Source organism: Octodon degus, unplaced genomic scaffold, assembly GCF_000260255.1.
Source record: "Octodon degus isolate 3935 unplaced genomic scaffold, OctDeg1.0 scaffold00079, whole genome shotgun sequence".
Taxonomy (NCBI): Eukaryota; Metazoa; Chordata; class Mammalia; order Rodentia; family Octodontidae; genus Octodon; species Octodon degus.
In genome coordinates this window covers 5,963,329-5,980,183 of record NW_004524655.1, presented here as the reverse complement: position 1 = coordinate 5,980,183, position 16,855 = coordinate 5,963,329, and the positions used below count along the sequence as shown (strand labels likewise).

General features: G+C 48.2%; 1 protein-coding gene across 2 annotated transcripts in view; it reads right to left on the bottom strand.

Annotated features, from left to right (window-relative positions):
* Nucleotides 1-157: 157 nt before the first annotated feature.
* Nucleotides 158-16,855, bottom strand: part of Bicdl1 (BICD family like cargo adaptor 1) — a 138,938-nt gene continuing 122,240 nt past the window's right edge. Inside the window, exons 5-10 of one of the 2 annotated variants that reach the window (XM_023720920.1) lie at nt 13,706-13,885; nt 12,493-12,711; nt 11,053-11,196; nt 8,487-8,617; nt 3,752-3,872; nt 158-1,000 (exon numbers count right to left, since the gene is read on the bottom strand). In XM_023720920.1, coding sequence (XP_023576688.1) covers nt 839-1,000; nt 3,752-3,872; nt 8,487-8,617; nt 11,053-11,196; nt 12,493-12,711; nt 13,706-13,885 — 957 coding nt within the window. In that variant the 3' untranslated portion in view covers nt 158-838. The remainder of the gene's footprint in view (nt 1,001-3,751; nt 3,873-8,486; nt 8,618-11,052; nt 11,197-12,492; nt 12,712-13,705; nt 13,886-16,855) is intronic. The other variant, XM_023720921.1, reaches the window with a different exon arrangement.

Sequence of the window (16,855 nt, the reverse complement as noted above, 5' to 3'; positions counted from 1 at the left end):
CCATATGTGGCCTGGACTTGCTAGGCTGGACCAAGAAATTATATCTGAAAGGGGAGGGTGCTGTGGGAGGAAAATGAGCCCCCTCCCAGGCTTGGCCCCATGAAGGGAAAGGGCTGGATGGCTAAAGCCGTAGAGGACCAGCGAGGACGCTGGGCTGCTCTCAGGGAGGCTGGAGAGCAGTGGTGACAGCCAGGTAACTGGGCCCGCCTTCCTCCCTGGGGCTTAGGATGGCCCCAGCAGCTTGGGGACACCAGCTCTCAGCCCCCGCAACCACAGACTGGGCCTCCTGCCCACTGGGGGTCCAGCAGACGTGCATGCACTGGGTGAGGGGTGGCGCCTCTCCTTAACTCTGGGCCAGTGGCTAGGCAGGAATGGAGGCTTGGGCCTGGGCTGCTCTCCTGCAGGACAAGGTCTCTGGGGCTCAGGCCTCCTGAGGCATGCAGTCAGAAGCCTCCATTTCTTCTGTCCTGTTTTCTAAAACAGGAGGCAGCAGTGCCTGAGGGGTGGGCTGTGATCAGCAACCAAGGGGCCACTCTGGGAGGTGGCGTGAGCCCTGCTTGGTAACAGGATCCTGGGGAAACCTAGGCTGAGGCTTGGCTGGGCAGTGGGGACAGGGTTCCCACCTGTCCCTCTGTTGAGACCAGTGTTCAGAGGTCATAGTAGGCCCCTACCTCTTGGTCTCCATCTGCACTGACCAAAAGGAGCAAGTGCTCTAGGACTGACTGCCCTCATGTGGGTGGGTAGTGCGGTGCCCAGCCCAGGCCACAGGGGAGGCGCTCACATGCCTTCGCAGCTGCCTCCAGTGTCCACCCATCCTCTGGACCCGGCTCCTCCCAGCTTAAATTTTCCTGAAGAATGAGAAGAGCCGTTTGCCTTCTGTGGTATTGGGCTCAGCACCCCGTCCCACGCTGTGGGCCCTGGAGAAGGCAGCAGCAGGCAGGCTCCGTTCCTTCAGGTGCGTGTCCATCAGCTGCCGGTCAATGACCCTGTGCATGTCATCCTGCAGAGGAGAGTGAGCAGGGCTGAGCAGCAGCTCTCGCCTGGCTTGGGTGAGCAGGGAGGTGGTAAATGGCAGGACGAGAGATGAGGATGAGCATGAGATGAGAGAGTGCTGGGACTGCCTGACCCAGAAAGCAGCATGGATGCAATGCCAGGATGTGCACAGCAGCTATGGGGCACGCAGGTCTCTTCAGGGCGTGAGCTGGCTTCTCTTGACCAGAATCCTCTCATGCCCCTGCCCCATGGATCTGTCCCTAAGGGCCCAGGTAACTGTGCAGCACCATCCCAACATGCAGCCTGGTCTGTGACCAGCTGTCTTTTCTGCCTCCTGGTCATCATCTGGGTGCCTGTGGTCTAGTTTGCTGCCACCACCCCAACAGGCCCAAGATGATCTCAGCTTGCCAACTCTCCTGCATAATGGACTGGCCTTAGGAGGCTTCTGTCCTTTTTTGCTCCTTCAAATTACTTCCAGCCTGAGCTGCTAATGCCCTATGTGGCAGGGAACAGGCTGCCTGGGCTCTGCTGTCACTATCCACCATCAGCCCTGGCTGTGGCAGAGGCTGTGGGCATCTCCTGCACCAATGCAGGCTTGTGTCTATTAGCGTCCAGTGGGAGGACCTTACCCTATTTGTTGGGTGCCTAGAAAATGTACTCCCAGGCCAATCTTTGACAACAGTACCTTTCTACTTCACAGGGTAGCTTCTGAATAGTAGGGCCACTCTCTTTCCATCCTAATGGGCTGGTTCTGAATCTGTGGAAGATCCTATTTGACAAAGAAGCTCTCCATGAAGAAAGTCTGAAAATTACTGGCTGAGCAGGCCTGTGTAAGCGGTGGTGGCAAGCGCAACGAGCAGTGAGCTCTGGGATGCGCTGCTGGGACGTGCTGGTGGAGACTGAGCTTCTTGCCAAATGCTGCAGGGAGCCAACAGTGGGTATCCTGTAAGCCAGTGGGAGATCCCTGCAGCTGGGGCAGATGAACTAAGGCCAGAGTGGCCATTCACAGACAAGGGCAGGAATGTGGGAGGGCTGCATCGCTCTTCCTGACCAGCTTGTCCACCACCACCTCTGTCTCACGCAGGCTCCCACCCATCCCATGGGCATCACTCAAGTGCCTTTGCAATTTCAGAGAAAAATCAAAGGACCTTCTTGTCTTGTCGCCAGGTGGTCCAGGCAGTGAGTATGGGCTTCACCAGCCCTTGCTCATGACTTGCATCTCTGCCTTTCTCTTACCCCACATCATGCTCAGCTTCCTTCCCAGCACCTCTCCTTCTCCCTTCCTTCGCCCTCCTCCACCCCCTCTCCACCTGCCCCTCTGCTCTGACTTGGATACATAGCACCAACCTCCGAGGTACCAGTGTAGAATTCCAGGCATAGTGCCCTATGGTGAGGACATGCGCAGTGAAATCTATGCTATGTGATACAACAGGAGAATGCTAAAGGGTCCTTCAGGAAACCTTCCAAAGTTGCTCCCACCCCCCGGAAAAAAAAAGGCTGCCAATATTTTTTTCTGGTAAATTATAAACTGAATTTTATACTTTAAGCAACCAATTAGTCAAGGTTATCTCATGAGATGTTTACTTTAGAATTCGCAGAGACACATATGCTGCTCCTAGTTCTGTCTGCTATTATTTCCGTAAGAAAAACTGTCCATTTATGCAAAGGCAGCACCAAGAAACCAGGGTCAGCCTGACGTCAGTACTTGGCCACATGCTGCTGAGCTTGTGGGAAACAGTGGTGAGGGAGGGGAAGGCCAGGACTAGATGACAGGTCACACTGAACAGAGATGATGCCAGGCTCTGGCACACAGGACATGGTTGGCCACAAGGGGAGGTGGCAGGGCAGGATGATATGGCAGAGTGGTGAGGATGGGTGGTATGCAGGGCTCAATCTCACCTCAAAGGCAGGAGGGGTGTACAACTAAAGCTGTTGATACAGGAGCTGAGAAAGGCCACTAGATCAGAAACCAAAGGAGCCAGATAGTAAAAAGCCCTGAGGAAGCAAACTGCAGCCAGGAGAGAAGAGAGAGAACAGCAGTGGTGAGCATGGCATGGTTAGCTGGCTGCAGGGCAGGAGCCAAGGAACCAGTGAGCAGGACTCTGGTGGCCAGGGCTCCGGGGGCCAGTCCCAAGGGGTCCCGAGGGGAATGGTCACTGCTGACCTGTTCACAGTGGGGCTCACCTCATGGAGCTGCAGGTGGCTTTTCACCTGCCTGTTAGGATTTCTCAGGGAGAAGAGTTAATGGCTACACTCACATTCTGACAGTATGTGACCTCAAACTCATCAACAAAAAGCCAGTCATAGCCCCCACCTAGCAGGGAGCTATGCTGGGCCCTGAGAGGGACACACTGACTCATTTTTCCCAGGGCCTGCACCAGCACAGTGCTCAGTAGAAAAAGGAAGGGCAGCAGTGCTGTGGGGCGGCTGCACTACCTTCAGTCACTTGGGGCTTCTGCCTTTCCATGTTAACAGGTGCTTCTCTAGTTTAACTCATGCTCAGGTGCCCCGCTGAAGGAGGGACTCCATTCCAAATCTGGGGGCTGTCATTCTCTCAAGAGCACTTAAAGTGTTCTTCCCCAGGGACATGGGATCTGGATTTCTTTAGGTGGAGACAGCAGTTACCGTTCACCTGTTATACAGACCCTCTACTGTTTACCTGTTACATGGACCGTCTAGTAGCAAACTCTCCTTACACTCTTCTGGGTTCAGACTCCTGGAGTCTTTTCTGGTCTGGGGCCTCACGGTTCTTGTTTACCTGCCAAGCCTCAAGCTGCTGTGAGAGGCTCAGTTTCTGCTGAATGGCGTCCAGCAGCTGGCTGTTCAGAGACATCATGTCCATCTTGCACTTGGCGAGTTCCAGCTCCACAGCATTCTTCCTGAAAACAGACAAGCCACAGGGAGTACAGACACCTTGTGTCAGAAGCCACTGCTTCTTGGCCTGGGGAACCTCCAACCCACAGGAGCAGCACACAGGTTCTTAACCCAAATGCACAATGAACAGTAAGTGAAAACCATGTTGCCTGCACAAGGCTAGCTGCAATTTGCTTTCTTGCGCAGCTCCTCAACCACTGTTCGGAACCAGCCTTATGGACTGTCATCTCCACCTCCCAGATGGAGAGAGGAAGGTCCAAAGTGGTTAGAAGAGGACCACAAATGAGGCCTGGAACCCAGAGGGGTTAAGGGTCTCGTGCAGCACCAAGGAGCTACACAACCTTCCCACATAAGGGTAGTGCCAACTAGAGGGTGGGGACTTATGCTCTGGAGATGTGGAAGGACTGCTTTTCACTAGCTACTCCTTCCTAAAGGAACTGTCTCAAGGACCTGCATGTACAAAAATCTCAGTACTTAGGAACCTGGGGTCTGAGGGAGGAGGACTGCTGCAATCACCAGGCCAGCCTGGCCTACACAATCCCAACTCAAAAAAAGAAAAAAAAAAGCCATGCATTGGTGATCTTCACAACTTTGCTATTCCTAGTACTCAACTGAAGAATTGGTAAAAATATGGAATACAGGCTCTAGTCAGAACCATGATGTAGGTTTTTTTTTTTTTTTAATTTATTTATTTTATTTATGTGTGTGTGTGTGTGTATGGCCAGCTCAGCCCACCAGGGGGCGGGGCTGGCTGGCATGTGGTGCTGGGGAATTGAACCGTGGTCCCTGTGCTTTGCTAAGCTTGTTCTGAGTAGGTGCTTTAGACCACTGAGCCATCTTACCAGCCCTGATGTAGGTATTTACATCAGGGCTGGTATAGTTTAGGAAGTATTATTGCTTGGTAAGGAAAAGAACCAGAAATAAGATGTGGCTAGGTGTGGTGGCCCATGTTTGTAATCCCAGCTCTCAGAAGGCTGAGGCAGGAGGATCACTGAATTTGAAGCCAGGCTGAGCTATACAGTGAGTTCAAGACCAGCCTGAATTACATGGTGAGACCCTATTTCTGTCTGTCTGTCTCTCTCTCTCTCTCACACACACACCCCAAGACGCAGTTTTGTTAAATACAAACTGCCCAATGTATACAACAGTGCTTGTCTGTAATTCCTGCTATTTGTGAGGCTGCAGTGCAAGGCAGAGCTTGAGGCACTTAATGAAACCCTGTCTCAAAATGAAAAAGGATGTCGCTCAGTGGCAAAACAACCCTGGGTTCAATCCTGAGTACTGTAAATAGAACAAAAAATCCTTGTATTGGCACAAAATCACTGGTTACTAACTATTCTCACATACTTTTGCATTTTATGATTTCTTATCTCATAATTTGCTCACCTTCCACAATAATTTTTTTTGGGGGATGGGGCAGGGGACAGGGACTAGGTAGTTCAGACTGGCCTTGAATTTGCTATGTAGCCAGCCTGGCCTCAAACTCCCGGTGATCCCCTGCCTCAGCTTCCCGAGTGCTGGGATTAGAGGGGATTATAGTCGTGTATGCCACCTCACCCCTCTTTCTTAACATTTGTGAACTGTACTTGTAAAATACAGAAGAAAATTAATCTGGGGAGGGGAATGGGAATAAAAAGTGGGAGCAAATTATTATTGGCACTGGTTGCCCAGTTGCCTAAATGTGCATCATCTAGCCTTTTCTTTTCTTTTTTGGTGGAACTGGGGATTGAACTCAGGCCCTTGTGCTTGCCAGGGAAGCGCTTATTCCACTGAGCCATCTCCCCGGCCCCCATCTAGCCTTTTCTATGTCAGCTACTCCCTTGAGTACTTGAAGTAGTAAAGGCAAGAAAGTGGTCACACACAGCAGTTACCCGTGTGCAGAACAAGGACAGCTGAAGGACAGGACTACAGAGGATGCTTGCTTAGGCCTCCGAAGGCTGCAGAAATTGAAGTGTAGGTGGAGGAGCAGCAGGAAGGACCCCTCATAAAATGCTTAGGCCTCTGCTGTGGCCAGCACCTCTCTGGACTCCAATCCACTGAGCAATTACTCACTTCTACCAACACGTATGTCACCCATTGCCTTTGCTAGAGGCAGCTGAGACAGTTCAGTACAGTGTCAGCCCCGCCCACTGTGGCTATGGCCCAAGTGCCTGTCCAATGGCACGGGAGCTCAAAAGCCACAGCTGCCACTGTCACTGGCTGGCTGGCGCGTGAACAGCGGAAATCCTCTTGGCAGCAGTTGCCATGGACGCCGGTCCAGTCCCAGAATGTCAAATCAAACCCCAGTCCTCCAGAGCTTCCAGGCATCTGCCGGCAGGTGGAGCCAGGAGCAGCCTGGAGCTCTGGAAATGTGCTGACTAACGCTGTTGGAGGGAGGGGGTCCAGCCCCTGGCGCGGATTACTGGGTTCTCCCTCTTTCCTGCCCACCATTTGCGACTGTGCCCACCAGGACTCAGTGCTTCCCCACCGCAGGGCCCTGTGATCTAAACTTTCCCCACCCAGCTGTTCCACCAGGTCCAGGAGAATGTGGCCCTCTTCAGAGTCCTTCTGGGGAGGAAAATGTGCCATCTGACCAGACTTCAGGGTATTAACTGGCCTCCTATGTCAGCAGGCAAGGGGATGCGTTACACAGATCGGGGCAGATTTGGTAGCCTCTTTTTTTCTTTTTTGTACTAGTAATTAAACTCAGGGCTTTCCTGTGAACTACATCCCTTTTTGTTTTTTGAGACTCTCCAAAGTTGCCCAGGATGGGCTCAGATTTGTGATTTACTGTCTCAGCCTCCTAGAGTCATGGGATTACAGGCCTATTCACCAGGTCTGGGTTAGTTTCCACTTTTCTAAGTGGAAACCGGGGATTGAACTCAGGCCCTTGCACTTGTCAGGCAAGCGCTTATTCTACTGAGCCATCTCCCTGGCCCCTAGTTTCCACTTTTCTTAAGGAAAGGAGTCTGGACAATTTACCTTTTCTCTCCTGTACCCTGACACTTGACTGTATCTCTCTTCTTTCAAACTGATGACAGAATATGGACACCCACCTCCCCATCCCCACTCCTTACTAGGGACGGAAACCAGAGCCTTCGCAGTGAGCCATAACCCCATCCCTTTATTTTTTTATTTTTTTTAAATTTTTTTTGTGGAACCAGGGATTGAACTCAGGCCCTTGCACTTGCCAGGGAAGCGCTTATTCTACTGAGCCATCTCCCTGGCATCTTTAACTTAAATTTTTTTTTTTTTTAACATTTATTTATTGTGTGTGTGTGTGTGTGTGTGTGTGTGTGTGTGTGTGGCCAGCTCAGCCCACCAGGGGGCGGAGCTGGCTGGCATGTGGTGCTGGGGGATCGAACCGTGGTCCCTGTACTTTGCCAAGCTTGTTCCAAGTAGGTGCTTTAGACCACTGAGCCATCTCTCCAGCCCCAACTTAAATTTTGAGACAGGGTTTTAATTAATTACTAAGTTACTAGTTACTTAATTACTAAGGCTGGACTTGAACTTGAGATCCTTTTGCTTCATCCTCCCAGAGTGCTGGGATTACAGGCTTTTTTTTTTGGGGGGGGGTGGAACTGGGGATTGAACTCAGGCCCTTGCACTTACCAGGGAAGTGCTTATTCTACTGAGCTATCTCCCCGGCCCTGGGATTACAGGCTTGCACCATCATGCCCAGTTTGGTCAGATCTTAATGTTCAGCTTTTCTGCTAAGACAAGTTTGTACTACTAACTTCAACCTGCTTTTCATTCCCAAGGTACTTCCACCGTTAGCATCTTACTTTTACTGTTGTATTCTTTAATTTTATCATACAATTCACCCTTTACTATTCATAAAGTATACCCTTCCTCTATTACATTGCTATTCAAGTATCCATTCATTAAATGTACTGGGCATCCAAGGGGAAGAAATACAGAGCCAGGAATGTGAGCTTCACCAAGTACACTGTACACTTCTGAAAATGAGCTAAAATTGACAGCCTGCTATGAGGTTTGAGCAGACAGAAATGGGGACCCAAATGTAAACTGAGAAATGGAGATGATGAAAATGATGAAAGAGGGCCAGGGAGATAGCTCAGTAGAATAAGTGCTGCCTTGGCAAGCGCAGGGTCCTGAGTTCAATCCCCAGTACCACCAAAAAAAAAAAAAAGAAAGAAAAAAAAAGAAAAAAGAAAAGATGAAAGAGAATCCTGCTGAACATAGTGGAGTACATCTTTGATCCTAGATATGCAAAAACAAAAAAATATTCTAGAAGGAAGGGGAAAGGAAGGATGCAGGTTAAGAAAGAAGGTTGGAATATAAAGAATTTTAGTATCAGAAGTTGAAATGCATGTCATGTTTTTAATTTTTATTTGTTTAGGAACTGTTTCAAGGGATTATTTCATTATCCCACTGATTAAAAATAAAACCACCCAACTATATTACATGTACACTTGTATGTGCAGTACAGGAGAGAGGTCTGACAAAAATGCACACCCAACTTCTGACAGAACTGTTTACCTGGGAGGAAGATGGGTTGGGGAATGAGGGAGGGCAGCATGGAAATCAATCTACATTTTTTTGTATGATTTAATTTCTTAAATTAGGCATATACTCAATATTACTTTAAAAAAAAAAAAAAAGCAGGGCCCACTCACTTTGCAATGGCTTCATCTCGGTCCCTGATGGCCTTTTGAAGCTGCTCCTTTGGCTCTTTCTCTTCAGATGTCACTCTAAGTCTGTCCCTTTCCTCTTTTAGTGCAGTCATCTCCACACTCAGCAGTGTCACCTAATAGGAGGCCAAAGAACACAGGAGGTGACACCATTGCTGTGGGCTTGGGTGACTTCTCTAAGAGGTAAAAAGGAACCAAGAACCTCAAGTGTTTGTGGGGTCGAATGGTAGCGCCCGACTGCTATAGCACCCTATCGCTCTGTGGGGGCCTCCTCTCCTGGGGAATGATGTCATGTGCTGGGCTCCAGCTCTGGGGCAAGGGACCCAAGGGAGCTTTGGCCCCTGACCTGTGGCCACAGGCTGGATGCTCTCTGCCCTCATACATTGTGCCACCTCTTTTGTGGCAAGGCACACCAGGTAGACAGTGGGAGGAGACTAAAAGCCTCAGGGCTCTAAAGCAATTCTGGGAGCATAGCATTTCATGTTTTTTTCTCAGCCATCTTCTACATGGAATACTGTGATCAGCAGGGCTCTCGATGGCTCCACAGCCAGGGACCTTGCATTTCCAACAGCACAGCCCAGTTCTCATCTGGTTCCCCAAATCAAAATGATAAGGAACTTATTTGCCTAAATGATATTACCTCTCATAGCCAACCTGGTCTCTTTCTGTGGTCCATGCCTCAGTAAGCGGTACCCAGAATACTCAGTCCTGACACTGACCTGCGAGTCACAGTTGCATGGTACGGTGCACCTCCAGGGTTCCAGGACAGTTCAACCCCTACCCCACGGTATAGGAACTCTGTGTACACCATGACCACTGGCATAGTAGGAAGTGTGTCGTATTTAACCCAGAGCCTGTATGCTGCTTTATCTCAAAACTGATTTCACCAGGTTTGGGATACCTCTCAATCAAAACCTAGTCTTATTTGGGGGGGCATTCCTGGTTGTATGAGTATCGGTGCAAGACAGGGTATGTGCTCCTACTGAGGAAGCCAAAGCAGGGCAGGTACTCCCTTCCTTCACAGCCTGGGTAAGGCATGTGACCCCAACCTGGCAATCACGCCTGCCCCCACCCCTGGGACTGCAGCTCTTGAGGGAGTATGGCAAAGCCACAGGCCAGTGGGGCCTACTTACCAGGCAGAATGCTGATTTTGCTGTTTCCTTCTCATGTTCCTTCATGTTTGGGAGCTGAGTTTTCCCACCTTCCTGCCTGTTCATTCTGTATGCTACCAGATTTAATTCTAATCCATCTGCTTTCTGATTAAGTTATGCAGATCAAATTTTTATAGTTTGTATATATAGTTTTCAGGGTCTAGTACAGTGCCAGGAATGCTGCCTGGGTAGAGCTTTCAGTAAATATCTGTTGAGTAATGGAAGGGTGGGCGTCCTTTCTGGCTAGGTGATAGCATCAGGCATGAGCTGGGATTCCTCATCCTGCCCTGTTGTTAAATAGTACACTCTGACATTTTTCCAAGGGAGGATCCGTCTACACAGGTCTGCCTCCCTTCCACGAGGGACTAATGTCACCTTTCAGTATACCCCTCAATACCCAAGTCTAATTATCTTCAGATAGAATGAAAGTGAGCAGAGCACCCAGGTCAAAGGTTGAAGATTCATCTCTCCAGACAGAGAGCAGAGCTGCCAGCTAGGGGAGGTGCCACTTTGGAGAAGCTCAGTGGATACTCAACAATGAAGAAATATAGAAGGACAATTCACCATCCTGATGGGCATCAGATTTTGTATTCTTTGGAGTCTTGTAAGGCATGTCAGAGCCTGGTGCTCTGTACTGAGGATAGTCCGAAGCCGCAGTTGTCCTGTGAGGCCAGGCTGATTAAGCCCTGAGGAGGTGCAGGCTGACCTTGTAGAGGCCAAGCACACACATCCCTCCAGCCCAGAGGCAGATGAGGGAGCAGGTGAGGCTCCCAGCCACATACATCACAAGCAGTTCTGCACCAGAACTCAAGAGAGAAAGTACTGACAGAAAGAGCCATCTCCTCAGATCAAATGAGACCTGACATGGCCTCTGGCCAGCCAGTGTCTATTAGCAGAATAAGGGACAGATAAAACCACATATTGAGCAGGAAATTCCCAATATTTAACACAATTCAGTTAAAACTCCTAAAGAACTTAAAACTTAGTGAGCTGGAGCCCATCAGCCACTTGCCTTAGGTAAGTGGACAAAGAACTTTATCTTCTTGAGCCGTACGTACTTCCTAAAAAAATCTCTGCTATGAACTTGACAGGGTCAAATGAAATAAATGACATCATGTGCCTTGCAGGGTCTAGTACAGTGCCAGGCACACAGTGGGTACACAGCAGATGCCTAACCAGCCCTGCATGGAGTGCCATGCCCGCTGGGCTGGCTACCATCTCCACACTCATTCTGGAACTCAACCTGCACCCTGCCTGCTTCCCTGGGAGTGAGGGCGACTCCCATAAGAGTTCTGGTGGCTGCCATGGTGGAGAGGCTCTCTGCATTGAACATTCTGGACAAGACGAGCCATGGGAACACATGCATGTTCCCTGCACTCGGCTGAAGAAGGCTTGCTCACCTGGCTGTGGAGTCGCTGTAGCTCTTCTAGGCTTTGCCTCAGTTTACCCCTCTCTCCCTCCATGAGCTCCCTCAGGGCTCTTGAGTCCTCACTGGTCTGCCTTATCTGTTCTTCTAAGGAGTCATCCTCAATTCTCCGGGAGCTCTGACAGCAGTAAGAAGATCCAGACAGAGATGGAAGGGGAGAGATAGGGAGGAGCAAGAGATGGTTAGTGGGGGTGGGGTTGGAAGCAACAAGGGAGGAGAAGGGAGAGGTGGTGGGAGTGGGGAAGACAAAAGGAGAGAGAGAAAAAAGGGATGGAAAAAGGAAGAGGAAATGAAACAAGGGGAGGAAAAAAGGGTAGCGGGGAGAGATTCCCAAGCTCAATTTCATCCTGCAAATGACAGCTTGAAGTTCACTTTGTGGTTGTTTCAGCCTTTGGTTGGACACATGGCCCCGGGATAGCGCCCTTCTCCCACAATGACCTAACCCCCGCACTACAGAAAGTTCACCGAAGTGACACAGCAGTCAGAAACAACCACACTTCATCTTCCTTCATCCAATACGGGGAGAAAGAGACAACTATTCTGGAGTAGGATGAAACTTGGAAAGAAATCACTGCCTGAGAGCTGAGTGTGTGAATGGCAGGTAAGTCAGGGAAAAGTCTGTCATGAAGCTAGAAGAAATTCCAGTCTGCCAAGAAACCACAGGAACACCTTTCTCCCAGCAACACAGAATTCTAAGAGGCCCTTTCACTTTGGTCTCCACTGAACTATGACCATTTACATTTTTTTTTTTTTTTTTTTTTTGGCAGAACCAGGAATTGAACTCAGACCCTTGGGCTTATTCCACTGAGCCATCTCCCCGGCCCCAAGAACTGAGCTACAGGGCAGGCCCCCCAACATTCTTTAGGCAGAAACTTGAGGTCATTTAAGGTTGCGTACTTCGAGCTTTTCCCTCCACGAGGGAGCAAGAGAGAGACAGCGGGAACAAAAGGCTACAGAATGGCAATTTGCTGTGTTTTGCCAAATACCTATTTTTCTACTCAGTTTCCAAGGAAAGTCCTTGAATGTGAAGCCACCAGTGTCCATTTATAAGCACAGAGAGAAAAGGACTGCTTGTTCCTTGGTGTCTGCAGAAAGGTGACCTGGGGGGCCGGGGAGATGGCTCAGTGGAATAAGTGCTTCCCTGGCAAGGACCTGAGTTCAATACCCGGTTCTGCCAAAAAAAAAAAAAAAAAAAAAAAGAAAGGTGACCTGGGAGCTTGCACGGCTGGCATTCAGACCCTCTGCCAGGTCATCAGTGCTCAGAGTTCTCAAATACATTGAGGGCTCAGAAGGAACTCTGGCAGACACATGATAAGGTTCCAGTTCTGAGGTTAACTTCCCCTACTCCACTAGGTTCCAACCTCCTATTAGCCAGGTCCAGTGGGGTCAGGCCCTTCTCTAAGTAGCCTCTTACCGTGGGCTCCATGCCATCCACAATGCTCTGTATCAGTCTCTTGAGCTCACTGAGGGCAGTGCGTAAGCTGCCAGCTGGGACATCCTTGGCAGATGAGGTTTCTGAAGATTCATCCATGGAGGAGTCTGTGGACACGGCTGAGTCAGCACTGTCGCTCCCTCGAAGGTGTGCACAGAGATAGCGAACCTGGCAGTAGGCTTCCCAGAGCTGCAATCTCAGCTGTATTTCAAAGAATTATTCTTCATTATGGATTTTACAGAAAACTTGGCCATCTTTGTCTATAGTATATGAACCCAAAACATCACTTGTAGGAAAGAGTGTTTTGTTTTTTAAATCATCTCTCTTGAGAATACTACTTATTTTGGGCCCCATACTCTAGACTCTCAATTCTTATTTTCCCTGATCTCCAGCCTCTTCTCCCTTTTATTATTAAATAATAGGAAATATTTATTGAGGGATTTATTTATTGAGAGAGAGAGAGAGAGAGAGAGAGAGAGAGAGAGAGAGAGAGAGGATGCATCCAAGAGGTGAGCATGGGTGCTCAAAAAAATGAGGCACACACAGCTGCAAGCTGGGAGATGGGAAGTAGGCTAGCTCCAGAGAGACAGGAGGGGTTCCAAGTGGGCTGCACTCCAGCTCCTTTGATTTGCTATAGAAAGTATTTCTTCATTTTTATTTTATATATATATATATATTTTGTGGCACCAGGGACTGAACTCAGGACCCTGCGCTTGCCAGGCAAGTGCTTATTCTACTGAGCTATCTCCCCAGCCCGAAAGTATTTCTTTACTACAAAGTGTTTCTTTCATCAGAGTCAGGAAATTATTAGGGGAATGAAACATAAGAAGCATAAAACAAAGTCAATGAGATGGTGAGAATGGATCATGAGTGTTCCAAACTCTGGCAAAGCACAACAAATGAGGCTGCTAATCAAAAAATAGGTCCCCAGAGGCATAGGGCACTAGTGAGAAGGAGCAGGCTCTCTACCTGTCATTGTCTTTTGGCTGCTCTGTTTAGGTCTCAATGGGCAGAAGAGGAAGACATGGAGGGATAGGGACACCTTTGATCAGGGTCTGCCTTTTATCACTCCAGTTAGCAGGCTGAGGGGCTCAGGCAGGTACAGAGCCACTAGGCGGCAGTGGAGTGCTGGGAGGACAATGGGCCCTGGCACTGTGTGGCCACTTCCCCTGCCAGGTGACAGGGACATCAGCACCTGCTCTCTCTCTTGCTCGAGCTCCTCGGCCTCCATGCTCTGCTCTATCTCTGACAGGAGGGATGTGCTGGTGGCAGCAGAGCTCTGCAAACTTCTCTCCTCCGTGAGCTCTTCCACCTTCCCCTGCAGCTGCCGGTAGGAGAGCCGCACCTCCTGGAGCTCCAGCTGGTTCTGGTGCAGCTTTCAGGGAGAGAACAAATTCAAGTGAGATTCATCCAAGCCAAACCAGCCAGTGGTGCCTGAAGGCTGACCTCGCTTCTACGCCTGTACCCAAAGAAAAGCATTGGGGAGAAACAAAGTCAGACTGCTTTAGGGGACACCATCAGCAAAACCCAGATCTGCTGGCGGCCGCAGAGATGGCTTAGTAGAATAAATGCTTCCCTGGCAAGTGCAAGGGCCTGAGTTCAATCCCCGGTTCTGCCAAAAACACCACAACCCCCTCCCCTGCCCCCCCAAGAAAAAACCAGATCTGGGAAGTTCAAGACAAGTAACTCCAGTTTCTCAACAAATAAATTTTAAGAAAAAAGGATAAAGGCAGAGACTAGAGATTAAAAAAAGACTCAAGAGACCTACCAACCAACTATAATGTGTGGATCTATTTTACTTTGTATCTTTTTTTTTGTGGTACAGGGGATTGAACTCAGGAACAAGCACTTATTCTACTGAGCTATCTTCCCAGCCTCTTTACTTTCTATCTTGAGTCAAAAATATTTTAAAATTCTATGAAATAGGACAATTGAAAATTTGAACACTGAGTTTTTGATGATGTTAAGGAGATACTGTTAATTTTTAGGAATAATATGGTTATATTAATTTGTTTTTCTTCTAGAGGGACTTAAAATTTTTATTATGCTACTGAATAATATACTGAATAATACTTTTCACTGTTTTATGATTTAATTCAGTGAAAAGAGTACTATCAAAGGACAAAATTACAACAATTTAGTTTAAAGGCTTTCATTGGTTTTTTTTTTTAGAAATTTATGTTCTTTTTTTTTTTATTTTTTTTTTTTTTTTTTTTTTTGTGTGTGGCCAGTTCAGCCCACCAGGGGGCGGGGCTGGCTGGCATGTGGTGCTGGGGGATTGAACCGTGGTCCCTGTGTTTTGCTTAGCTTAGCTTGCTCTAAGTAGGTGCTTTAGACCACTGAGCCATCTCACCAGCCCCTTTCATTGGTTTTATTCTCAATTTTATTTTTATTTGTTTATTTTTTGTATTTTAGGGAAGGGTCTACAGGGTGTTCAGGGTCTCACTATCAGATCAGACTCGTAGTGATTCTCCTGTTTACAGCCTCCCAAGAGCCTGGAATACAGGCATGTACCACCATGCCCAGTCTCAATCGCGCCATCTGAGTGCGCCCTGGGGGCTGGGCTGGTTTATTTCAAAAAATAAAGAAGTAGGCCAGTGGTGATGAACCTATGCCACATGTGCCCCACCCAGGCTATTTGTATCACAGAAAGCTCTAAAATATTTGCCATCACTGGCCTAGGCATATGGCTCAGTGAAAGACACCCCTGGATTCGATCCCCAGTACCAAGTGTAGAGACTTTTTGTTTGACTTTAATAAAACAGCATTTATGGAGTAATATTTATTCCATTAAAAAGGGGATATTGCACTCGTGTTTTCCAGACTCTTGCCAAGTTGGTTCATGGTTCCTGTAGAAATGCAGAGACCGTGGGATGGCTGGCAGCAACTCAGAATTCTAATTCTCATGGATAGAGCAAGCCTGCCAAGCCTTTGGCTAATCCTGTAGGTACCTTGGGAGCTTTGTCTTCATTGTCAGTGCCAGCAATGTGCAAGGAAACAGCTGACAATGGCACCAAAGGCCCAAATGAGCTGTAATTCAGAAGGGTGTGGAGCTTGGCTACTCAGAGAACAAAAATGGCACTGGCAAGCCTGCTCTGAGTACTTCCCCTGGTCAGCAATACCTGTGACCAGTGGGAACTCCTCCAGCCCTAGTTTTGAGTAAAATCAGAAAAAAAAAAAAAAATCAGGGTTATAGAGTGAGGGAGCCTTCCTAGGAAGCACTTGGCACAATTACAAGTGGCATATTAAACTGGCAAAATGCTTTACAATTATTTTCTAGACAACTCCACATATATCTCAGCAGGAGAAATTCCTCACCGGTAAGTACAAGTTCTTACATTCAAGACAAAATTAGTTCAATTATTCATGCACACTCAAAGGTGCTTAATTAATCATAACAGCAAGAGAACAAAAGATCAGGAGGGGCTCACTTTCTGGTCATTGCCTGATTCGCCACCTGGCTAGACATGTGTATAGAAAAACTAAACCAGGGAAGAGTCTATTCATTATATATACTCTCTACAAGGAATATCATCCTTTGTACAACAAAGATGATCCCCGGCATATGGCATAAAACTTGACTATGTTTGTATAGTAGATGAAGTTATTTATTTATTTATTATGTATTTGGTGAGGGGTCTCACTACACAGCTTGGACTTGTAGTGATCCTCCTGTTTTCAGCCTCCCCAGTGCTAGGATTACAGCATGCACCATAGCACCCAGACTGGGTGACTGGCTCAGCATGACTGGGGGCGGGGCTGGCCAGGCATGTGGTGCAGGGGATAGAACCCCAGTCCCTGTGCTTGCCTAAGTAGGTGCTCAGTCTGCTAAGCTATCTCGCTGGCCCTTAGTAGATGAAGTTTAAACTCACAATAGTCAACTGAGCAAAAGCAGGAATACTCTCCTCTGACAGTTGAGAGGCTGACAAGGTGTGGTGCTATGTGATTTGCTTCGTGATAAATGTTGAGGCAGATGAGAATCCAGCTTCCCTGGATTGCCTCACAATGAGTGAACTTGTGTTCTACTAATGAAATCTGACCACCTTCCATGAAAGATGCCTGGCTGGGTGCAGTGCATGCCTGTAATCCTAGCCACTTGAGAAAGCATGAAGCAGAAGGAACCACAGTACCCTGGGCAATTTAGCAAGACTCTTTCAAAATAGAAATAAAAAGGGCTGGGGATGTAGCTTAGCAGTGTATACAAAGCCCTGGGTTTAAACTCCAGTTCTACAAAAGAATAAAGAAAAAAAAAGATGCCACCTGGGTATGTGTTATGGGACCTCAGGTAGAGTCCTTGCTTCTTCTTCTTCTTCTGTTTTTTTTTTTTTTTTTTTTTTTTTTTTTT